Genomic DNA, 26,822 nt, shown 5'->3' on the forward strand with positions numbered 1-26,822 from the left:
AGCTGGGAATGACCCAGCAGAAAAGCAGGGTGCTTCACCTCTGCTGTTGGTATAGACTCACAGAATAGCTGAGGTTGGTAAGGATCTGTGCTGGTTCCTTTTAATCCTGTCCCCAGGGCCAGCTTCAAAGAAAGAAATGGCAGGGAGATTTACTTTTACACAGTAAGAGTCTGCCCAGAGCTAGTAACACACACTGTACTGGAAGCCCCCTCATTTTGCACTGGGATATAAACTCAGGGTATGATTTGCTGGTGTCATTGCAGAGCCAGTGGCACCTTTTCTGTTGCTGTGTGTGCATTCTCTGAAGGCAGGAGGGTTGGAAAGGATCCCAATGTGCTCTCAGCCTCTGCCCCTGGACTGAAGAAGGATCAAAGAAGCATAAGTATGTTGTGGTGTGTATTTGTCAATCCTGTTCTAGAAATGCATAGTAATAAATACCTGAAAGCTCTATTAAAGTCCATCCACATGTTCAATTATAGATAGCATTCTTTTTAAAGACTTGTTTAACATCTTCCCTAGTTATACCTTGCTGAAATTTAAGCCTCTCTCTTCTCATTCTCTCTCCAGGGGACCTATGGAGCAGTTCACTGCCACCTTTATGACAGCCTGTCTCATACTGGATGAATCCTTTTAGATTTCTCCTCAGTCTTCTCAAGGTTAATTGACTTAAATTCTTGCAGCCTTTCCTCACAGGTGATATTGTCTATAGCTCTGATCACTCCTGTTGGTCTCCTATGGATTCCTGTTGCTCCATCTGTTTTCTGAAACGCGTTTCTGAAAATTGGGCAGGGTGTTCAGCTGAGACCTTGCTGGGGCTGAAGTGAGTGGAGGGATTGATTATACCACTTTTGATCATTCTACAAACACCTTCAGATCCCCAGGTCCTTTCCTGAAATTGATACCTAGCTAGCTGTTCCCTGCATTTTAATAAATATGTTGCTTACATTTGGGTAGCTAACAGGTTTTGCTTTTGTGTGAAGCTTTGCATTTATCCTCACTTCTTTATATTCATCTTATACTACTATTCCATTGTGTTAAAATCCTTTTGAATTATAACCGTGTTGGCCAGAAGGATTTAAAGTAAGATTTCAATTGTACAAAAGCAATATAAACAGGACTCAAGAGCTTCCCAGGTAAGAAATATATGATTCTTTGCAGAAAAACATTTGGTTTGTTGTGCAATGATAAATGTCTACCCAGACTGGAGGTGTAGGATGAACTAAAAAGGTTTTTATTAACCTGATTTCCAGGGAATGGAAGAATGGAAGGTGTTAAAGAATATGGATAATGCCAGGAGAAGGTTAAATTTTAGGTCAAATATGAAAAGAAGTTAAAGGACTAAAAACAAATCAGCTCCAGAAGAAAAATCAAATATATCACAAGCCATAGAATCAGAAGCAGCCAACTACTTTGACTACAGCCCAACATTTACAACACTTCTTTAACCTCATCTGAGACCCACAGAGGCCCCAAGGGAAGATGTTGACTTCTCCCAGCTCATATGTTACAAAAGCTCATTATATTTAAAGGAAAACCTCCCTGGGAAGCTTATTTAATTTAACATCATGGTTCAAGTGAATGGATGGGAAGATAAACAGAGATGGGGATTGCTGGCAGGCGAGTAGGGTGGCTCAGCTTTCAAACTGCTGCAGAATTTATAAATTGTGAAGAAATGAAGTTCTTATAGGTATCTTTCACATGCAGTTTGGAGTCAATCATCAGCCTGAACAGGCTCTGGGGCATAGCTTTGAGTTAAAAAGAGAAGGAAAAAAAATCTGGCAGAAGTCCTGAGGACACTTGTCTTCTTCACTCAACCAGACACCAATAAAACATTTAGGATAAATCAGCAATTAACTAATTTCTGGACTCAGCTGGATGTGGACTAATGGATCAGTGCAAAGAGGCCAAGTAACCCAGGGAGATATTTAATTCTGGCTCAGCCAATTCTGTAGAGAAAGGCAGTGTAGCAGGCAGCAGCCACTTGTGGGGAGGATGGAGGTTGATTCTCAGGAGCCTGTAACTACAGTGCTCTGTTTAACACACAAATTGGAAAATGGGATTGTAATCTGATGCATGACACTTTTGAATAATTAGATGTGAGAAATTCAGTGTGCACAGCAGATGAAGCTGCCAAAAAATGTAGGGAGAGGGGGAACCACAGAGGACTTCTACAGTCAATTTCTGATAGCCTGGAAAAATTGATCATGGAATGAACAACTACAGTAAAAATGTAGTTAGCCAGAGAACAGTCTCCAAAATGCCATAAATGCATAAATGTCATGCCAAATGGCAGAGGAATGAACTGAGAGCACAAAGATAAGAGGAAAAAATATAAGCAATTTCTTTTAAACTTGTAGACAACTAATAGTGAGATTTTTACTAGAAATAACAGTATCTATGAGGAGTGGGAGGAAGGGTTAGCAGTGGAAAATTGTCAGTGTAAGAAGCAAAAGTTGAGGAAGAAAGAAGATAAAAATTGTCCAACTAATTAACCTTGAATGGAGAAGGTGACATGCACCAAAAAAAAAACCCTGCAAACTGTAGCTGGAAGCTGGACCTCCATAATTCAAAACATAAGCAGACAGCATAAAAATTTGCCTGGAATTAGAGCAAATAATAACAACATGTTTGCTAACAAAAAAGGGACTTCCAGAAAGAGGTGGTAGAAGTGCACTTCAAATATGTCTCAAGAGAACCAGCTGACCAGCGACAACAGTCTGGCTGCTGTCTCCAGAAGGGATGAACTGATTATTAGTCTGGGGATATGTCCCGGCAAGGCAAAGACAGGGCACAATTGAAACTTATTTTAAACCCAGATATGCACTCTCTACTAAAACCATTGCAGAATGGCAGAAAAAACGATTCCTTTCCACTCCCTGAATGTTTCTGACAATGTGCTAATACCAAAGGGAAGTATGCCAGCCAAAAGTGAGCCTGTGAGCCAGGGAATATAGTAAATGCTGGCACAGAATGAGGCAACACAGGTGGGAAGGCGAATCCCAAAACATTTCTGGGGCTTCTTGTGGAATGGCAGTATATCCTTAATGTGGTGCACCAAATTTCTGGTTTGTTTTCCACCCAGGTGATTGCTGTTGTCTAACTGAGGAGTGGCACAGGACCAAAATTCAGGTAGGATGGGACCTCAGGAGGTCTCCAGTCCAAGCTCCTGCTCAAAGAAAGGTGAGCTATGAGGTCAGAAACAGTCTGATCGTCTAATGGTGAAGCAAGAAACTGAGGAAATATATCAAGAAACGATAATACAACCCTGAACCTGTTCTTTGGCCTCCTTTTTAAATCAGATTAAACAAGAAATGAGAAGAATAGGTTTTATTGACTCCCACAAAATAAAATCAGTTTCTTTTTAAGGGCTTTTTCTTAATCATTAGCATGAACAAAACTATGCTCTGGGTGATCTAGTAGATTCAATCTCTTAATCTACTCTTAGTTTTCAAAAACTCACACTTTTTTTCCCTCCCCATGTTTAAGATGTCTTGCCCACATCAAATCTGAGGTCAGTGTTTGAGCTATGGTTATTATCAAGTTGGGCCAGAACTGAAGAGCAGAGTCCTGCTGTCCCACAGTTGGATGTGTACATGACAAGATTTGCAAGAAGGGAAGTATTGGTCGTGCCATTCCAGCTGAGCTGTTCCATTTCCCCCAGACACTGAGCTAAAGTATTTCCAAATAGTGTTCTTTCCCCACTACTTCACAGGGCAAACAAAGAGATTTATAGGTGAACTAAAGGAAGATTCAGGCCATTAAAGACACGTCTGAAATTAAACCTAGACACAAATCAGTTCAAAAGGGTGTTATTATTGTGTTCAGAGAATCAATTAATGAAATTCCTGATCACAAAGGCTATCTGGAACAAAGTACAACCAGCTATTTCCCCATAGCCCATTTATTCTGTGATTTCCCATGCTTGTTGATCAGTACTTTTGTAGGGCTCTGCAATTCAAACAGAAGTTTTTGCTTCATGTTCTCCCAGTACCTCTTTGTAGGTTGTGAGGAAAACAGAATCATTTTAGAGACCAAATTGAGAGCTTTAAGGATGTAAAAGTGCTCTTATGATTGTTCCTGCTCAAGCCTAACCATGTTTTAAAGTCCCTTTCATGCAGAACCAAAATAACCTGACAAGGTGGTTATTTATTATAATTAGGGTCTTGAGTTCTGTGGTGTGAAATTATTGTGCCACCCAAAGGAATTCGAGGCAGTCATCAAACACTGAATATTTTCACCTATATTTATTTGGGAGGAAATCTGTGGTCAGGACTGGCCTTGCTTCCTATAATGGCTCTTTAGATTCAGACCTCAACTAAGGTTTGGAAAAACTGTACTGCACAGATTTTATGATTATACATAGATCAGCACACAAGTGAGGTAAAACTGATGCCTTGTCCAGAGGACCTCATTGAGAAATGAATTACAAACACTACTATTTCTCAAGTGGAGAAAGCTTCTCAGTTTCTTTACTGGAGAATTTGGAGCACTGGAATGATATCCCAAGTTCATGGTATGTATCCTGCAAGCTGGGGGGCCACAAACTTCACCAAGTCTCAAGACTTGGTCAGCAACAATCCTCCAAAATTATGCCAGTTTGCCTTTTGCCCCCACACCAATGTACACAGAATGAGCCCTTGGGCACGTGTGATAAAGTGGTGAATTATTGCTCGGCCTTCTTCCTTCTGTTAGCTGATTCTTTGGGAATTTAAAACCCTGATGAAACTGTGATACAAGGAGAATAAAACATTAACTTCTGCTTGTATGACAACCTGCACAAAGTGCACATGTCTGGGGAACTGTGACTGACAGTCATTTGTGAAGGGTTGTGTTTGAAAATTTGTATGGTGACCTCTACATTTCTGTAGCTCCAGATTTGAACAGATGTCAATTCACACAAGTGGATTCAGGTTCTTTTTGTTCTTAAGCTTGTTTTTGGGTTTTGTTAGGCTGAAGGGTATTCCTAGTGCTGTCTGGGGCTTGAAAAAATACACCATCCATCTAATTGTAAAATATGCATCCTAAGAAAAATGCACAGCATGAAAATCAGCTGGGAATGTACCAAGAAATTATTATTTCCTCCATATGGTAGGCATGTTAGCAATGCAGTGTTATAGAAACAGGGCTTAGTTAGTAGGGGCCTCCCAAAACCAGTAGATCTTCAAGAGGAGTGAAAGAGATGAGACAGAAGAACATGTCACACTTATTCAATGCCACTGCAAACACAGAGGGCTTGAAAACAGCAAAAAACCAGAAGAAAACTTGTGCAACCTCCTCTCTGCTGGAGAGGCGGGATCAGGGCCCTGCTCACAGGACCTGGCATGGTGTCACAGCCGTGCAGGCTGGATCCCCCCGCCAAAACTGACCCCAATTAATGTGCAGCAGGTTCTGACTTTGCTTACATGATCAATGCCAGTTGTATAAGAATCAATTTTTAGAAACTACTGACTCACATCAGCTGACAGGTTATGTATGATTAATAAGCAACATAAGAAAACAATGTTTAATATTTTAATGGCTTTAAGTGCAAAGTAAAATTATTTAATTATACAAATTAAAAATGCTGCAAAGTCTTTACAATCATACAGTTCTAGAATTTAAATTGTATTACTCTGATAATTTGATATCTAATGCTGAAACATACTGAACAACTCTTAAAAGTTTTGTGCTTGACTTCAACTTCTGAATAATTAGTAGGCTTCAAGGACAATTTCATATTCCATAAGCAGAGAGACAGAATTTGTAAAACAGTAAAGTTATGAAACAAATCTCATTTGAAGAGTAAGCTCTACAGAAAAACAAATTATTAATAAAAAAATTCAAACACTGAAGTAAAAGACTGAAAAGGATAAGGTTGAATCCTAAAATTTATCTAAACAATATTTATATCAGTAATAAAAATGATAGATTAGGTAAAACTGTAATATTTTATCTAAAGTATGCTAAGGCTATAGTGCAAACTCAGTTTGAAATTAATTGAATGGACAACAATCTCCTTTTTATAAATACATTTAAGCTTCTAGTTCTGTTTACCTGTTTTAATGCAAAATTCTAGACAAAAATTAAGTTCATTAACTCTTTTTCTAAGTCTGAAGAACGGGACATTTAATATGTGATGAACACCAAGCAGCTACATTCTACTCACAAAATACAAAATAAGCTGAACACAATAGTTAAGCATCTGACATAGTTCAAATACTGCCAGCTTATAAGTATTTTTACACAAGCACTTCACAAAATATTTAACATTAAAGTCTAAACATCCATGTAACTCAAATATATTTGTGATGCTCTCAAAGGGTTAATACTGTCTTGTTTCATTTCTCACATGTAGTAATTTAGCTGTGAACAAAAGCAGCTCCCCACTGGATACCTTGGCTAAAGGAAACACAATGAACTGGTAAAAACCAGTTTTATCTCACTGCTGTTGCCTAGGGCTACAGACAAAATGAAGTAAAAAAATTCACATGCAGAGTATTAGGTGCTTATGAAAGATCCAGCAGCGCTGTTGCCTAGTGATTCAGCGAGGAATCAGCACAGGCCAATGAGGTGTTTGGGTACTGAATAACATCCCCAATGATTGCTTTACATCTCCTGCAATTCTGTCATACACCCCCATGATTTCCCAGTGGTGAGAATCACTTTCAAGGGAACCTGTCAGGGGAAAAAAAAAAATTTAAACAAATAAACACATCATATATAGCAAGATTACTATTTTTACTTTTCCCTTTGGATGTGATACTGCTCCAGATTACATGCCTATCCAATGTGAAATGTTCTTCATTTGTATTAATACTCAATTATTGCTACAGTTCTGATAAAAATACCTTAACAATTTAAACAAACCTTTCGTTTTCAAATTGCAAATACATATTACTGAATTGCAAGGAATACACTAAAGCAAAATTCATCTCATGCTTTTAAAAGAGCTACAAATGATGATTTTGATGTTCATCATCAGCAACTTTGTCTGCAATGCATAAAGATACTAGGGTTTTTTACCCCCCACTTTTCAAGTTCTGGGGTATTTTTATTGTTGCTTTGGTTTAATTTCAGTTTGTTTCGCATTCCTGGTGCTGTTGTACACAGTAGATTTGTTGACATGACAGCTGCCTCATTAGCATGGACTATATTTTGGAAAAAAAAACTACTTCAAAGATAAATCATCCTTTACCTCAAAGAAGAAAAAGAGATCTCTCCCCATTAAGACTCTATGTGTGCTCTACTTTAGTGACATTTTGTCTCCATATTAAGAAATAATATGCATATTAAGGGAGCACATAATACATATTTAGCTGAAGTAAGTCTGTTGAAGGGGAGCAGGAGCATTTCACAAAAATCTTTTCATCTTCAACATCTCTAATACTGTATAGAAGGGTAAACAACATGAACAAAAAACGAGACTTTTTTTAAAGATCACTCTCAATTTCTTCTCTGAGATCAAACTTTATGCTTTCTATCTGGCCTCTGTCATTGATCTCTTTTTGAGGCTTCAGAGGAAGGTGAAATATCTTCATGATGGATGTAGTCTAACATGCTGCACGAGCAGAAGTATGTCAGGACTCCCACAGTAATTTGCTTAGGAAAAGGAGACCAAACAAGGGTAATGAAATGTGTATCTCCAAATACTTCTACTGCCTACTAAAAAGTTCTAATCTGTGAAAGCCCCAGAAACTACTTATTGTCTAAGAATGTGTTTCTTTCACCTATTAAGGCATAGTTGGTGTTTAATGGAGAATTACTGTTCTCATGGGAATGACATCTTGAATCCATCTGTTTAATGCATTGAGAAGGATTTGTCAGTGTGTGACAGAGAAACACCTTAGACAGAGGTGACTAACAAGGTATGTCCTATCTGTCCACAGGACATTGAGACCTTCTGGCACTTACCGGTTAGTCTGAAAAATGTAACACTAAAATGATATTCTACCCCTGCAACTAGGTTAGTCTGAAAAACGTAACACTAAAATGATATTCTACCCCTGCAACTAGGAACATTCTCAGCAACAATGTAAACATTTGTCTTTCTTAGAAACCTATTACAGTGCTCATATTTATTTCATGACCACGACTTCCTCAGACAAAGTATGAACATTGTTACCTCTGAAAAAGGCACCAAAAAGCCTCCTTAAATTTTTCCTATCCAGAAAGGACTCTAGTGTTGCTATTCACTTTATATGCCACCAAAAATACCGTATTTTATTATTTTTAAGAACCTTACAGCAGCATGAATGCCAGGTGTCTAATACAGTAATTTAAAATATTTAAATATAATATACCTTGAAAAACACTTCAGCTTTTTTTTTTTTTTTCCCAAGGAATTTGTAACAAAAGAAGAAAGGCAAACACAGGTGTACAATGTAAGCAACCTACAGAAATGCAGTTTGCAAAGCTTGGGAGTATCAGTACAAGAAATTTATAATCCCAGTGTGGCCAAAAAGTCTCACTGGACCATATTTAGTAACAGGAATGTAAAATCGTACAAAGGTTAAGTGAACAGTGAGGGGGAAAATCAGTATGGGAAGCAGAAAGAGTAATTTAGATCTTGTATAGCCTTCATTATCCTTTCTCAATTTTTGTGGGAAGGATGGGCTCCCTAAGGACCCATAAAGGGTCTTGTAACTGCAAGACCTCCAGAAAAGCCCCACAAAGTGACTGGAATTCTGCAATAGAAAAAGAAAATCTGCAGGAAGAAATACCAAACAAATTATCAAGTAGTTTTCTTTTTCAACTGTTTCCATTAGTACAAGTCTGTATGTTGCAATAATTTCTGAAATAATTAGAATAAAGCTGTTTCTGTCCCTGAACCTTGTTGAGTATTACTGCTGAGTAAGTGACCTGGCAACACCAAGTACTCCATTTGTCAGGGAACTGGAAACCCTTGGGCTGCTGCTCACTGAAGTTTAGGGATTGCCAGAAGCTTTAGTCTTTTACCAAGCAACAAAAGCTGAGCAGTAGGCTACAGTGACAGGGACCAGTTTTGTAGAGAGAAAAGTATAATTATTTTATAATATAACTACAATTAGGTCCAATACATTGATAGATGCTCACTTTCTACAGGTGTTGGTCTGGAAGATGATGTCCTCTACCTTTAGCAATGACCAGTGATTTTGTTTGCTTTGTGTGTTAGGCATCCACACAGAAATGTTAAATACACCCATTTTCTAGGTGAGAATTACTGAAGAAAGGTATTTTGCAATATTTTTTCATCAATAACGAATGTGTGGCGCATCTAGAAAGCCAGAGGCATATCAAAGGGACATATTTCTCACTCTGCCACACCCAACAGAAATTCTGTGGCAAAAAATGAAATAGATTTTTAAATTACCACATGCATTTCTCCAACAATCTCACTTTCCAAAAGGCAGTATACTTTCTTTCAGTTATTTTGCTTTGTAGTAATTTGAAAAAGCAATTACTGTAAATATGAAAATGAAACAATTGAAGTAAAAAACAAAATAGTTGTTTCTAGATTCCTAATATGACAACAACAATGATGTACAAAGCTAAGCATGCCTGAGAAAGAAATGGAAATTCAAAATTTCCCCTACCTTCAGTGGCACTTCCAAGGCTGTAGTTTGCTGCAGGGACTCCATTATTCTTTTTACCAGTGCTGTAAGGTAAATTTGAAAACCTACAGCTTTATTTTCCATGTTAGGACTGTTATATGTATATATAAGAATAGTTTTTTATATTCTGTTACATAATACCTGCATTTCTGCACTAAAAAAAATACCATTTACAACTTTTTCAGATTATTTTAAAGTGATATTTTATCTCTTGTGAACAGTTTAATTTCTTTTTTAAAATTGAATTTTAGGGTAAAATGTACAGAATTATTTAATTTATATATCCTATATATAGAGAATATAGTACTACTACATTTCATATAAAGGTATATAGAGCATGTGTGAGTGCTCAGTTTTCAACTTCAGTACTCATAACTATCTGTTTGATGACATTTAATATATTTTAATTTCCTTGTGCAACCATAAAACTTACTTAAAAAAAGAAGCTAGAAAAAAAGCCCAAAAGAATCTGAACTTTTAAAAATATTTTACTCTTCAAAATAAAAAGATCAGAGCCAAATTTTTAAAAAAATCATCCCTGTGGGATAGTAGAGATATCAGGACTCTAAACAATTAAACTTCAGTATAATTCATGTAACTTAAGAACTCATCATGCCGTAACACTATGCTCACTATTACTGTGCAAATGCATCTATAATTATTCCAAAACAATCATTTGGGACCAGATTTGCCATCACTGGTCCTGCTAATTAGTGTTTTGCTTGACAAAGATTGCTGCTTCAACACACACTGTTCTAATAAAAATCCGAGAGAGATTCAATGGATCAACAGCTTTTAAAATGAAAGATATTTTTGGCCGGTGAAAGTGAAGCAGGAATACCAGGTGGCCCCAGAACCTGCACTGCTCTGACAGGATGGGTGGGTAAATAATCTATGTGGTCGTGTTCCTCACAGAGCTGAGAAGGAGCAGGGTCTGTGATATGAGCTGGAAACTGCCAGAGCAAACCCACATGATTACTGAGCAGCTTCCTTTGAAGTTATCCCTCGCTGCACATCACAGCTCTTTGGCAGCTGAGGTTAGAGGCAAAGGAGTGACAAGAACTCTAAGAAGCTGTGGATGTTGTTGCTCTGGCTGCTGCCAAAACCTTTTCTAATGATGCCAGCAATGAAAAACAGTCTGTAATGTTTCATGTTGTGTCACTGACACTGAGGCTGGCCTGATAATAATGAGGAGAACCAGCTTCAGCCTGAACAGTTCTCAGACCCTGCTGGCTCTCTCAGATTTGTGTGCTAATGGGCTGTCATAAGCTCCGCCATGAAGTCTCTGAAGTTCTATGCAGTAACTCAAAGTATCAGCAGATCAAGTGCCAGAGCTGAGGAAACCAAGACATTTGTTGACACATCTATGTACAGCTACACCTGTAGACTTGTTTCATGTTAGATTTGAGGTAGTTCATGGTCCATTGTGGGACAGAGCAACATTTTTTGAGCGCAGAAACAAACACTGCAATCCACAGATTGTGAAAGGAAAAGTGCTGGCCTAAATAATTACTCATTTGTAATCCAGTCCAAGTCAACATGGCTATTAATAGAGGAATTTCAACAAGCTGTCAGCTCCAGGAGGTCAGCAATGCAGCAGATCCTGGGGCACCCCAGCCAGGTGGGATGCCTTCTGAAGGCTCAATGTGTAGCCAATCAGTCCTGGGTAAACATTCTTCCCAAGCTATGACTGCACAAAACTTTTGAGAGGATAACACCTGAATTCTGCACCTCTCACACAGAATCACTCAGCTCTGTATTTTCCACTAGACACTTATGAAGGGCACACTCAACTCTGCAGCTTAACATTTCTTGTGTTGTTGGATAAATAAACAGTAGTAGAGCATTTGGGCAATGAGAGGAATAGGTCTTCTTGACAAAATGAGTTCCAACAGACAATAAGAGATGGAGCATGAGTCAGCAGCATCACTTCCTGGGCTGAAATATGTGATATGACAAAAGCTGCTGCCTGTCTATGTGCTGAGTTAGACCTGTTTTCCCCAAGTTCTCTGAATTTGACTAGTTCTGTCCCATTTAGTTGTGTCCCATTATCCCAAAAAGGGATTCATGATGGCAGCAATGACTGCAACAGCCTTCTCTGTTGGTTCACACACATTTTGCTCTAAGGCATCTGGCACAATCACAATTCTGCTGCATACTTAAATACTCTTAATTTAAAAATGCACAGATTAAAGTGGCCACATCAGTGAACAATCCCAATGGCTCCTCATTCACTTTGACAACCATTAAAAACCTCTCTATGGATTTGATCCATTTTCTTCTTTCCTTTTTTTCTGTCAGTTCAGCTCCCTGTTCTCTTTCTCATGTCACACTGACTTCTTCTCTACCCAGTTTAGTAAAGCCATTTATTTCAAGCAATCTGAAGTTGTTGTGCCTGCATTTCAGCCTTTTGAAACCAGTCCTTTGCAAATATCAAGAAAAAGCAGCTAAATTGCCATTCCTGTTCAATGGTCTGCTACGACTGTAAATAGTGAAGAAGGAAGAATTTAAATACCTTACAGTCTTAGCACAAAAATAAATAGCTGTAGTGGCAGAATAGATTTAGGCTGGAAATTTAAAGTTCTAGATTTTGGAGAGACAGAATTCTGGAATAGTCCTTAGTGGGAGTAATTTTTCATATGAAAATGGTAATTTATTAAAGAGACAATATGGCATTGGGGGTATATAATCACAGGAGAGGTTCCCTTTAGTCCCACGTACATAATATCTGATTCTCCCACTATACCTCAAATCTCCTTGAAATTTTCCCTTTCTCGAGGCTCACAATAAATAATCAAACATACACAACTATGTCTTCTGTATCGCATATACATTTTAGAGTGTAGTCACTAAAAAACAGAACCACAGCGTCTAAATAAATCTATCTCTACAATTCTTAATTTTTTATTTCTTTTCTAAGATTTAGACTGAAGACTTTGGGGATAGTGATTATTTCTATTCAGTCAAGAATCTAGTATATCTGGGGCACATAAATTATTAATTTTAGAATGTTCCTTTACAGCCAGCCATGTACTGCAATAAAATGCTGCTCTCCTGATCTTTGCAAGTTATCTCTCAAAACCCATAGTCAGCAATTAGGAGAGTTGTTGATTATACTCATCTTGAAATGCTTTGTAAGCGCTAAAATATGCATGCTAAAATATTGTGCATATAAAAAATGGTGATAGCAAAATAAAAATATTATAGAGGAACTGAAGTTTTAACATATGTTTTAACATATATTAGATTTTCTTGATACTGACCGGAATAAATATGCTTATTGAAAGTGCTGTGAATAGGAACAAAGATAAGACACACATGCCTGCTGTGGAACAAAAGCTTATTTGTCCCTATCGAACTGAAGACATTTTTCAAGTGCACTCACCTATGAAATTATGACTCCAGAAACATGTCAAAGCTGGCCAAACATATGATCTATGGAACAGGGACTTTTGCAAATTGAAAGCTATCTAGAGGCATCTTTAGTTTATGCACCAGTGTTTTTCAACTTAGAAAATGGCAGCTCAGAGGACAGATAATGTCACTAACTTGTGATGACCAGTTCATTCTTTTGTTCTTCTGTTACTGCAGTCCCCTTTTGAACCTGTGCACATTTTAATGCAGCTGCCTCAGTACCAAGCAAGCATAAAATTGTAGCAGAATAAAGTGAAATTTCATGTAATCTGTATGTGAGCCAAAAATGTGTACTGGCAGATGTTAAAACAAAGATACTATTCTTTAGGTAGCAAGGGAGCTTAATACCAACATAAATAGGTTTAATTTATATTGATTGCTGTTTTGGTGGGTTTTTTTGGTTGTGTTTTTATTATTTAGGTGGGCGGTTGTTTTTTGTTTTATTTTTGTTTTGACTGTTTGTTTCAGTGTTCTTAAATTCAAGGTAAGTACTTCAGCTGAAATATTTTATACCTGGTAAAATATTAGAAAAATTCTTTCAAACTCAACATTGCACATGTACCAAAAATACAAACAGATGCAGAAATTCTTTAATTCTATCAATACTGTATAATTACAAATGAATTCTAAAAAAACACCTTTAAAAATTACTCTAATGCACTATGATATTGAACACAAAGCACTGGAATACATCTATTTCTACAAAAAGATGTTACTTCAAGTACCAAGTATCTTTCATTTAATTATCACTAATGGATGCAATCAAGCAGAGACAAAGGGATAGAAGAATCCACAGTAATTGCCACTGGCAAAGTTCACCTTTCAAACTCACCAGCTATTTATGGAACACACATTAGAAGCCAGATTCTACAGTTTTAACTACAGGTATCCCTGTAGTCTAAAAAAAAAAATAAATAAAAATTTGCTTTTCCTCACCACAAAGTGCATTCCCCCTTTTAGCTGTAATGCATTCAGCATAATCGGAGGGCAAAGAGGCAGTTCAAACATAGCATGGAGCACTGTGTCAGAAACAGTCTCCAGAAAATAAAAAATTGGGTTCTGCCATTCCTAAATACTCTTCCAGAGTCTCTACACAGACTCACGGTCTGATTTGAGGACAGACAGTCTACCTGATTACACAGACTTCAGGACTCAGAGACACTGAGCCTTCTCAGATCCAAGATCCCAGTTTTTGGCATTCCCATAATATCATCTGCCTTGCTGTTTCCTGGGCTGCTGGAGAGCTCAAGATGTGAGGAAGACAGACAGGCAAGCTGGCCAGAAACCAGGCAGATTATTGATGGTAAAGCTGAGAGTCTTCTGCCCAAGCAAAAGGAATTTCTGCCAAATGTTTTGATTTGAACTTCCCAAGCACCCTCTAATAGGAAATTAGGATTTTAAAAAGATCTTTTGCTGTCATGTTCTTCCCCTAAACAGAGAATTGAAGGAAATGATATGCCATATCTTTGATGAAAATTGCACCATTCAGAGTAGTATGTGCTTCATTGTATTTTGTAGTGTGGCAAAGCTTGGGCAGTCAAAACCTTATTATAAATAAAGGATGTTCTGCCTTGTCCATTCAGAGTGAGCCATATTTGTACTATAAAACTGTGGGCAATGGATTCCTTTTGAAGAAGGTATTCTTCCAAAATATAGGTGAGACCTTGAGATGACCCACCTTATGCAGTACTTTGTGCAGAAGTAGTTCTAGGAAAAAAAAACCACTTTGCTTGTTTGCTTGTCCTCCTCTTTATTAGATGCAAAAGATTCCAAATCCTCTCTGCATTATTAGATGCACTATAAATGGGATTTCTGTATATTGTAAAGTCCCAAAATGTCTTATTGGAGCATATGAAGTCCTACACAAAGTGTCAATATTACAAATCCTTGTGGCATTTTTCAGCTGCCATTCAAAAGAGTCTTAGAAGCAAATGGACATTTTAATGTTGTGAAGCAATTCAAAAGAGACTCTTCCATTAGGGAAATGCTGCTGAGAAGGCTTATATCCTGCATTATGATCTAATGAAATAATACTATTTACCTTTATGTTCTTCATTTATAAATCTTAAAAATATTTTAAGTTTAATCTTCATTCTACAAACAAGAAAAAAGAGACATATATTTGTTGTTGCTTTCCTGAAAAAGTAGGTCAGAAGCATGACTGGAATCAGAATGTAAACATGCTGAATAGTAGGCCAGTACTTCTTGGATCACATTAAAAGCAGAAGAATAACACAGCACTGAAGTGTAATCCATTAAAACCCTCAAACACTGCTCTTTAGCTTCAAGTCCACGTCTTTCCCTTTACTGAGCTTCGTGACTGTACAACTGAGATTTCTCTCTGGATCATTAAACTGCAGGCTGGAAACTGCAAGTCAGCAGATTCTGTAATTTAAAGTTTCTGAATGGACAAAAGCTCATTAGATATGTAAAGACAAAGCTGACAGCTAAAGAATATTGGCAAATAAACACAAGAAGAGTAAGGATTTTAGAAAAGAGTGAAAGAACGTTAGGTAAAGAGATGAAAACTGTATTTGGACATTCATAACACTTAAGTGACTTAGGAGAACACAACCAACTGACTACTTTGGTTTAACGCTCAGATATGTAATCACTACCTTACTTAGCAGCTCCTGAAATAATTGGAAAATATTAGGAGAAAAGAGTGTTCCTACTTAGTTTCATCTGAAAGGAATCTAGGTCAACTGTTCTCAGGCTGCTCTGTGATGTGAACTGAAACAGTTCACACCATGGACTGGGACAATAGGGAGATCTGCTTTGGCACGTCCTGTCCTGCTGACTGAAGTGAGACACCAGTGTGGACATCTCTTATTCAGATCAAACAAAATCCTCATTAATGACTGAGGAATCACCAGCTTTGGACCCTTTTAAGATACCTTGGATTTATTCTTCTACCAGTAGCAGAACTACTTGCAAAACAGTCAGGGAGGTTGAAAGGAACCTTTGGAGGTTACCTGGTCCAGCCCTGCTGCTCAGAGGGGCCACCTTGAGCTGTTTGCCCAGGACCTTGTCCACATGGCTTTTTTTACATCTCCAAGGATGGAGACTCCACAACCTCTCAGGGGAACTTGTGCCAGTGCTCAGTCACCCGGAGAGTAAAACAGTGTTCCCTGATCTTCAGAGGGAACCTTTTGTGTTTGGATTTGTGCCCGTTGCCTCTGGTCCTGTCACTGGGCACCACCACTTCCTCTGTGCCCACTCCCTTAGGATATATACATCAGTAGCACCCCCTGAGCCTTCTCTTCTCCAGGCTGAACAGTCCCAGGTGTCTCAGCCTGCCTTCGTAGAACAGATGCTCCAGTCCCTTCATCATCTTTGTCACCCTTTTTTGCATTTGCTTCAGAACCAGATGCAGTATTCCAAGTAAGGCTCTCCCAGTGATGAATAAAAAGGAAGGAATAGAAATCAATGTCTCAGGATGAGCTTCCCAAGCACCCTCTTGGTTGCTTCCAAGCAACCCTTTAGGTTGGTCTTTTTGTGTAAAGAATACGACAAGTTATGACTCTCCTGTTCTGACAGAAGTATATCTGAAAATTCCTGTAATGCAGAATTTTCATTTTTCATTTGACTCTTAGGGCAAAGTAGAGACAAATTGAAAACTCAATCTTCAATCAGCAGAATGAAACAAACTTCCATCTTGAACACTCAAGTTTGGCAGCCTATGCTAAGTGCAATGACAATTTCCAAGGTATCTCACACCTCTAGACTGCCCAGGTCCATTTTCTAAAGGTCATCTTAGCAACTTCAATTATAGGATTATAAGTTTGAGGCGCAAAAAAAGAATTTATAGGTATGTTTGTTCTGCATCCTCCAGCTAGATCTGGAGATCAGCAAATTACTGTGCAGTGCATACTCTAAACTTGAGTATCTGAACTGCACTCTTTTTGCATTTGCAGAAAAAAGCCTTCAGTCATTATGTTACCATAGCGGGATAATGTATTACTATTATTCATATGATAGAGGTTTTTTTCTGTGACACTTTGAAAAATATAGATTTTTCTGAATTTGCTACAAATTCAGACTAGTAATGGAGATCTGAAATTGATCCAATGGGGGCAGAATCTATGATTTTCTATATGTATAATCAATCATGAATCATTTTTATCTTTTGGGTATAATATTAGCACTCTACTTTATGCAAACTGATGCAAAATAAGATAATAAAAATCCTTCTATGCTGTCCTACAGATGTCTTTCAGTACACTATGCTTCCTAACTCTGAAACTATGTCAATTTTACACATTATCTTTTCTGAACAGATATCTCCAATAAATTGTAGCATGTTTTTTTAAATTTAAATCAGATTTTAACTCCTGTATTTAGAGGGCAAATGTTAATATATTAACTTAATTCATTACAATGCCCTGAATATATTGAGCTGAAATATTTCCCAGGTAATTTGTTTAGATTAGATAGAGTTTTAATGCTCTCATTTTGAACTAATATTCACAAGAGGGATCAGTATGAAATGAGACTAATATAGCAGATTGCACTGTTCAAATGAATACAGCATGGGAAGGTGAAATTAATTTTTTATTAAATACTTGTGCTATAATGGAAAATATTTCTTGTATTGGTTCATTTAAAATATTTGTGACGTTATGTTAATTGGTTAAGCCAAACATATTGTTGAGCTTCAAACTAGACCAATGTTGGTGAATAAACACTTGGTGCCTTCAGGAATAAACCCACAACTTACTGTAGAAGAGACCCAACAGACTGCTATGTGCGCTTGCTTGCTTGCTAAATTTGTACCAGATGCTGAGACAAACTCTGGCTAAGGGAATAATGTCTGGAAGTAAGCCAGATGAGAGGACCAAAACATAGGCACAAACTTTTACTTACCTTAATCTTGAGAGTGCCATCATAAAGGTTTCTTAATATAAAAAAGCAGTAAAATAACACAGAAAATACAGTACAGTATAATCTTACATGAAGAATTGAATACTTCTTTATGTAACAGCCCCTAATCTAAAGTACTTAAAATTGGTTTATTTCCTTCTAAAACCTTGGAGGAAATATTATTTACTTTTACAGGGTTCACACAGTGGATGATAAAATCTTGATAAAAACCTAAATACAAATAACCATGGTAATTAATCCCAAACTGCTATATCACATTTTATCTACATAAGAGCCAGTGGTGGAAAACATTCAGAAAAATCTGCTTAGTGTACATTTTCTTAATTGTGAGAATCAATGCCCTTCTTTTCACTACATTAGTTCTTTATTCTCTGAGAAATCACAGGATATAGAGAGTAAAAATGGGTGGGAGGAAAAGAGAAAGAGAGATTGTATTTACCTGAGAATTCCTGGATTTGAGAATCTTCTACTTCAAACAACAATTCATCATGGATCTGGGCAATTAACCTGAAAAATTTCAGAAACATCAGATAATATATGCAAAAAAATTTTAACAGTGCTTTCCATTCATGGATAAGTTAAAGTGAAAATAAATATCCAAAGAAAATTTAAAAATCATTAATGGACTTAAGAATTGCCTCTCCCTGTATTTTGGAAACATGAAGGCCATAGTTGTAAATCCAAATTGTGCTTGCCAGCTTTATAAATGTCATTCGGGGATTTGATGACATGACAAGGTATCACTTAAAACCAACATAATGTGCAGAAAAATACAAGAAATTATGGAGACATACTATGTTTTGTAAATATAGCTTTTTTTTTTTTTTTCATTAGATATAAAGAAGATGTTCTTCTTATGCTGGTGGTGAGGCACTAGAACTGGTTGCCTAGAGAGGTTGTGGATGCCCCACCCCTGGCAGTGTTCAAAGCCAGGTTGGATGGGGTTTGGAGTAACCTGGTCTAGTGGAAGGTGTTCCTGCCCATGGCATGGGGTTGAACAAGGTGGTCTCTGTGGTCCCTTCCAACTCCATTCCAAGATTCCACCATTTAAAATAAATTTTTATTATTAAATTTAAATTTTCTTAATTCCTTTTCTTAATAATAGCAGTTATTCAAGTAAACAATTCTTTACAAATGGCTGAAACATCAATATGTTTATGACTTATTACTTTTCACAGCTTCTTAAGATAGTTTCACACTGCCTAAATTACAGTGTGACATTGACTAACAGTGTGGTGAACTCTAATAATAGATCTTAAATTATTAGTCACTTACAACGCAGTCAGAGGCAGAGTGAAACAGATTAACATATTTTTAATAGGAAATTAGGACACAGTACACAAAAAAGGAAATAGACGAAAAGACAGGATCATCTGTAGCAAGAGAACAAAGTTACATGAAAAGTTGTAATTTCTAATTCAAGTAAATTAATTAAAACAAGAGTATCCTCATAACCATTGAAATGACATCCAAAAGGTATAAATCAGAACAGTGAATATTAAAGATTAATAAACAGTCAATCAATGGAATAAGTGAAAATAATTGCATTTATTAAATTAGGGCAATAAAAATATGATAGACTGATTATTGTTTGTTGCAGAATAGTGTCTTATGTCTTCAGTCAGGATTAAAGCACCATATATTCTGGTAGGAAAAGTCCTTTCTTAGAAGAACTTAAAATATACATTAAAACTTCATCATAATTTAATCAGTATTTAGGAATGAAAGAATAGGATTTTCAAAACCTCTCAGCATTGTAAGAACTGATAACCTCACCTCCACGCTAAAAGTAAAACAGGAGGAGCAGGTTTGGACCAGAATTAAGTGCTACCTTATATGTGTCCAAAAACCTGTGGAAGCAATGTAAATTAACTGAAATTTTCTCTCTGGACAGCAAAATAGACTTGATACAACTCTACACGCTCCAGTTCACCTGCTGAATGCAGCCCAGCTCCTTTAGCTCTCCATCATGGCTAAAGGAGCCTGTTTCTCATTCACATCATCCTGAACATCACAGCCCATCAGCTCAGCTGCATACTCAGGAGCTGCATGGAGCTGCAGAGTTACATCTGCCCCATCTTACACATCTTGTGATTCATTTGAAGTTCAGGACCGTGTTCTGTCTACTAAATACAGAACTAGAAGTTGGCATTGCTGGTTCTCTGTCTAGCGCTGCTGCTTTCCTAACCAATGCCTTCAGAAAATGGGAATAATATTTCTGAGATCTAAGAAATTAGTATTTCTAATACATTTCTGTGTTCAAATGAAAGATATTACAGAAGATTTAATTAACACTAAACATGATTTCCTAGACTGATGCCAATAATGAAATAGTACACACTATTTCCTCCTTAACGTTTATCAAACAAGACAGATATTTTTGATGACGTTTTATCTCTTCTTCTTACACGTTTCACAGCAAATAATGAGTTCTGGTCTTACAGTACAAGGCCACCTTTTTTTTTTTTCAGGCTTGCTTAAGTAATAACACTTGCATGCAATATGCTGTTCCACAGAAGGAAGCACTCAATTTAACATCAATAAAGATGAAAGAAAAAAAATCAAAGCAATTTGTACATTCAAAATTTACAGTTTTCACCATTCCCCTGCATGCACCTACCTAGCCATTGCATAGTCTGAGTGAAAGAGGTCTGAAAAAGCCCCTATACTTTTGCTTAATTGAATCCTCCTCACTTTGAAGGAATATTGCAATAGCAAGCTCCTCTCATTATCTTGTGCTAAAAGGTGTGGCCAACTGGATTAAAAACTGCAAATCAGGCAGACACTAGTATATTTTTAATTCTACAGATGATAATAATGCCTTTTATTTAGAAACTAATATTTTATTAACTATGTTCTTGCCGGAAAAAAAATTAGGCAATTCTTTTGGTGAGTACACATATGATTTCCTTTGCTGAGCAACATGACTTGCATCTGAGCATGCCAGTGGTGTGGAACTAGAAATAGTGCTACAGCCTGGACCTTCAAATGCAGAAATATTTCTGTGACTGCCAGTCTGAACATGGCTTTTGACACCACTTTAGTGTACCCAGCATACAATAGCCATCTTAAACCATTATGCTGCACTATAGAATTTTAAAAAGAAGATATTTTTCATTTTCTTAACACTACATTGATCATTCTTCCATTTTCCTATAAAGCAACACAGAGACTAAATTCTCAGGCCTCCAATGGATCAGCCCAGCTATTACTACTGTATCACAATCATATTAATGAATTATATATGCCAAAACTAATTAAACTGTTCTCAATAGATTTTATCACAGTATTCTATTTATGAAGCCATATAGTTAGAGCATACCTTTCCATAGTATCAGGCCAGTTGTCTAATAAAAGAAATAATGAGGATTTTGTTTGTTAGTGGAAATCAATATATTCCGGGTCTGGACTCCTCTGTTCTAAAGTACAAATTTGCAAAGTTTTCCATGACTACTTCACCTACCTAGAAATAATTACCCTATTGAACTGACCTCAACAAAACAGCTGTTACCTTATTAGTGAGCAATTGCATTTTTCTTTATCATTAAAGGAAACAACTTTCTGTGTAAACTCAAAAGAAAGTGGCTGTGGCATGACATGCTGCAAGCTCCAGTGTAGGTATGTTCACTAGAAGAGGACAGTGTAGGAGAGGGGAAAAAAGAAAGACACGATTGTCATAGTAGTACTCATCAGAAGGAGGTTTTTAACAGTGGCATGCAGCGCTTCAGGATGATAGAATGTGCCAAGAGATGCTCAAACTAATTAAATTCATGCTTCTTCTACAGACAAGGGACTAAGGCTGGTTCTGACCTAGATGTTCTGAACTTACACTTGGAAAACCCCAGCTCTGTGTGGTGGATTTGTGGCAGTGCCACCTCCCAAAACAGCTACCTGAAGTTAGACAGAGATTAATCCTATGTACATTTTTGGGATATATTTTTTGCATCACCAGGGAAATTTTTACTGCTGTTAACAACACAAAGCATAACATGATTTAGCTGTCCACATTGGTGTGTAGAAAGATAATACAAAATATAAACCACCAACAGTTAGTGATGGACTTGGCAGTCCAGGTTACCTGGCCAGGTAACTTGGCCAGGTTAACAGCTGGACTCGATGACCTTAGAGGTGTCTTCCAACCTAACTGATTCTATGATTCTCTATTACATTGAGCTGTCTGGTTTGAGAATTTGAATAGAAAATAAATTAAAATAAGGTTTAAAACTGGGCAACTGGAAAAGCTTTAAAAAAGAGGGTTTGATCATCATCATGCATAACATAGCAGGACTCAATGATCTTAAAGATCTTTTCCAGCCTAACAGATACTATAATTCTCTAATTAATTGAGGGCATCTTATTCTAACCAAGAGCCAAGCTGAGAGCTCAGACTAAAGTTTAAGATGATTCCTGTTGGACACTGCTACATCTTCAGAAAAAAAGTGGTTCAGGATGAGGTCGCAGGTCTGATTCTAGAGCACTCCACTGTAAAATTTCCACTACAAATGACATATTTTATTTCTAACTTGAAGATATAATGAAAATTAAATCATAATTGAACAAGAGATTTCCTAAAACAAAAGGATGGTTTTTGGAGAAGGAGCAAAGAAGATTAATTATTTGAAATCCATCATAACTTACTGGTTTGAATAAAAAATTCTAGAGGAAAAAAACTATAATAAATCTTGAGAATTTAAAACAATGTTAGCAGTTAAATATTTATATAAGAACAATAAAAATACAAACATTGAAGAGTTACTAAAACTACACCGCTTTAAATAGGGCATTAACGATCACTTGGTAGCATAATATACTTTGAAATACTTGTTTAAAATAGTCTCTAAAATATTTTCAAAATATTTCTCATTTTCTATTCTCACAAGGTTTTCATCTTATTTAAAAAGCACTATATCTCTGATCAGTGAAATGAAGGTCATACAACAGTATCAGACTTTATATCCCAAATATTATCTTTGTCTCTCATCCTATGTTCTTCCCCTTTTTTGATATAAGCAAATCAGTCAATAGAATAATAATCCAAGTAGTAACACCATATTTTTTGTTTTGAATTTTAAATCTATAAATGCATAATGGGAGACTTCAAAATTGCAAATATGTGAGTACACAGTTAAAAGCTATGTGTAAAAAGTTCAAAAATAAACCCAAAAAGGATAAAAACTGTTAAGTGGTTAGGAAAAAAAAAGATTTAAAAAATAAGGTATTTTTAAATCAGACAAATGGAGGACTATGGAAAAAAAAAAGCAAAACTCAATCTATCAAAACCAAAAAACAAATGGAAATATGTTTCATGTTTTTAAATGAAAAAAAAATTAATCAATTGAAAAATGGACACATTCACAATAAATTAATATTTAATAAAATAAAATATTGACTTAAAAGGCATGTAATTAAACACTTTGCCAAAAAAAAAAAACCCAGAAAGGCTGCTCATGTAACAAACACTTGCATGGATTTCAAGAACTTTAAGAGATGATGACATACAATGATTTTGTGGGAAGACTTTTAAATCTTATGTTTCAGAACTCAGACTCATCCCCACAAGCAGAGGAAGATGAAAATCTGCAGATAGACAGGCTACTCTCTACAAATCTTGCACCTCCCTCCTGGAGCATCTGCTACTGGCCACACTCAGTGCTAATGGACCAGATGGAAGCTGGATCCAATTCCCCTTAGAAATATCTACGTTCCCAACACTGAAGCATGATTCATTTATTTTCTGATACTACTAACACTACCTGTTGTTTAATTGTGCCCACTTTTCTCACAGAAGCCCACAGATTCCAGTGGACAGAATTCCTATTGTCATGTAAGGAAGGAACAAGATTATTAGCTTATTGTAATATTTTGTAGAATTTTCCTTTTTTAAAATTTTTTTCCAAGCTGCACCTATGTATATTCCTAATGTTGCAATATTAAAGTTAGAGCTCAGGTTACATCATGACTGAATAGATGTTACTTGCATTAACTTTAAGCTACCTCTATCAGTGTTTTCATGATAAAGACCCAATTATTTTAACATTTTAACCATAAAAATTCAGCTAGCCTGTGAAATGGGTTTTCTCAGCAGCTACATCACAAAGAGTGGGAAACTGAACAGATGGCTAATTAAAGATAATAGAATTTTTGCATGTATCCAAAATGTTTGAAAACATACAAATCTAAAAGGTGACCTACAAAAGGGTTTTATAAATGAAATATATTTATTTGTGTTGAATGTCTTACAGAAAGGAAGAGTGAAAAACGTGCTAAACCATGCATGTCCTTTTTGGCTATGATATTTCAGCATTTTAAATGTACTTGGCTCTTTCTATAAAGAATAAATTAGTCTGATTTGCTCTGGTTCACTGAGAATGAAGTGTTCAGGTAATAGCTCACCATCTTGTGGATACATGCAAAATACTGCTTTGGCTGCTTGAGGAAAGTGATGATTTTCCTAAGTTACAGCTTGCATAGAAATTTAATGTTATTTGGCTACTTTGGGAGGCCAAGAGCTACATATTAGATAACAGCTATGGAGGGTGCAGTGTGACCTCAGAAGTTTCCTTCTGCTACAGAAACAAAGGCACTTGTCTATGAAACAACCATCTTGTTCTCTCAAGCAGAATCCAAAACTTATCTTTTCCTTGTGGTTCAATGTCTCCAGTATCAGGCTTAAGATAAAAGTTAACCATTTTGCTAGAGTTAATACATTAAGAAAGTTTGGGCACATACTGAGTAGGAATTGTGGGCAGAATATCTGTGCAAAAAGCATTTATTTGAAAATCCTGGTTAACTGCTAGAGAAGAAACATGAGAAAAAACAGTTCTTTAACTCCTGAAGAAACAGATAAATGGATGTAAGTTTTATGCCTCAAATTAAAGAAGATTAACACACAGAACAGCAGTACTAAGAATTTTGCTTACTTTATTTGTATGAAACTATGATGCAATCAGGAAGTTGGGTTTATTAATATGCCCTTCTGTATGAATCTGAGACATCATAAGCAGTTTATAAAGTAATAATTATTGAATCCCTACACACCTTATAAAAATGCTGTTAGATTCTTGTGTTATACTAAAACTGAAAGCCACTTTTAAGAAATGAATAATTTGTGATTGATCACATCACTTGTATCTGAAAAAAATCCAGGTCACATAAAACAATACTTGTTGCTGGGACAATGTTTCTAACTAATTTAGCTATCTGTAGAAATAAGTTGTATTTACAGCTCACCAGCACAGAAAATCATTAGTTTCATTAAGGTGTTCCTTGAGGAAGACATACAAAATTCCAGCATCCACTGCTATTGAAAAGCAGCTAGGACCAACCAAGAAAATAAATCCTTTGCTTTTATTTGCTGGTAGTTTCTCTTTTTCAGATTACTCATTTATATTTGGCCTGTGGTTGAACCTGTCTCTTTAACAGGGACATGCTGAGAAGTAAAGCTGTGTGTTTGCGGCACAAGTCCAGTCCTGAAGGAGCAATAATTTCAAAAGAGCAATTCATCCAAAAGCAGAATTGGTGGAGTCACAGCAAATTACTCAATAGTTCTGTGGACTTGTTAAAATTCATGTGGATGTTGTTGAGACACTGAGAAGTCCATGCAATACCAGGTAGAATTTGGGTAATATCAGTGCTTCTTCAGCTTACAAAATGATAATATGAACAAGGAATGCTATAGGGAGCAATTCTACAATTTGACAGCACCCTTCTTTCTCACCAAGTTTCCATGTGACCCTCACTGCAGTGATGTTTCAAACACAGAAAAGAGCTACAACCATCTGAGTTCACCAAGTTCACCTTTGCACTCTCATCAATTCCATTAATCTCTCTTTCAGCTGGTACTGTATGCCTTGATCTCATTTCAAAAGTTTCTCTGCTATCATCTGACTGCAGGAAGCATCGTGAGGAGGTTTTGTGGATTGCATCAGATGGGTAAAAGCTGGCACTTCAATAATTTATGCTAGTAGCACATTTTCAGTGAGCAACTTGGCCAGCAGTGGCAGAACATATTAAGAAAGATCTAGGTAATACAGCAGAAGTCTGAACAATTTTGATTTCTTGTCAGCACCACAGAAAATGCAGAGATATTAACACTCATGCCAGTAGTCAACCCATACTGTAGATCTGTATCATATATATTACATTTAATACTATTTTTCCTGATTTATGTAAAATTGTCTCCAAGTAATTGGCTTGTTATTGTCAACTGCATAAGCTGCTAGGCTAGTATTTGAGTTAGAAGATAAAGAAACATAAAGAGAAAAATGGGACTGGTAGTTGACAGAATAGATCAGTCACTGTGGAATATACTGTTTCATCAAAAACACCTCTCTGATGAAGCATCATGAAAATGTAACTTGATCACCTTTCCTGACTTCCAAATACAGTATCATATGTGCAAACAACAACTGAAAATCTACTGACTGCTAGTTACACAAAAATTAAGCTTCACACTATTAGGTCAGAGCTTGCTCAGTGCCGAACAGCCTCCAGCACAGGAACAATGAATGCAGTGTTGAGAGTGAAGACTGCAAACATACTTGCAAACTAACACTAAAAACTGTAAGACCTTATTTAGAATTATTTTTTCCTCTATTTCTAAGGTAAGAAAGACAAAATGTTAGTCAAAACTTAGCTATGCTTAATAGGATACTGTCTCCCAGGGTAAATGTTCATAATCACTTCTAAAGCATGTAAAAATTATATTTCTCTTTGATATGCTGTTCAAAGTGAAAACCCTGTTTCCAAAATTAGAAATTCTAACAGGGAAATAAAGATACGTAGAGGGGTATGAAGATAGAGGAAAAGATAGTAGCGTGCTATCTTTGGAATGAATATGATCTCATGGAGTGATAATAGGAGATTGATTATATTTCTCATTTTGGAGGAGCTACTGTACATTCCCACTGTTACAACAGCACCAATTATGTCCACACTTCCTTTCAACAATATTTT

General features: G+C 36.5%; 1 protein-coding gene across 1 annotated transcript in view; it reads right to left on the reverse strand.

Annotated features, from left to right (window-relative positions):
* Nucleotides 1–5,491: 5,491 nt before the first annotated feature.
* POLN (DNA polymerase nu) overlaps nucleotides 5,492–26,822 on the reverse strand; it is an 89,863-nt gene continuing 68,532 nt past the window's right edge. Inside the window, exons 22-24 of the mRNA XM_072927939.1 lie at nucleotides 18,307–18,374; nucleotides 9,552–9,613; nucleotides 5,492–6,654 (exon numbers count right to left, since the gene is read on the reverse strand). Of these exons, the coding sequence (XP_072784040.1) occupies nucleotides 6,586–6,654; nucleotides 9,552–9,613; nucleotides 18,307–18,374 (199 nt within the window). The 3' untranslated portion in view covers nucleotides 5,492–6,585. The remainder of the gene's footprint in view (nucleotides 6,655–9,551; nucleotides 9,614–18,306; nucleotides 18,375–26,822) is intronic.

The sequence above is a fragment of the Taeniopygia guttata genome, chromosome 4, assembly GCF_048771995.1.
Source record: "Taeniopygia guttata chromosome 4, bTaeGut7.mat, whole genome shotgun sequence".
NCBI classification, from domain to species: Eukaryota; Metazoa; Chordata; class Aves; order Passeriformes; family Estrildidae; genus Taeniopygia; species Taeniopygia guttata.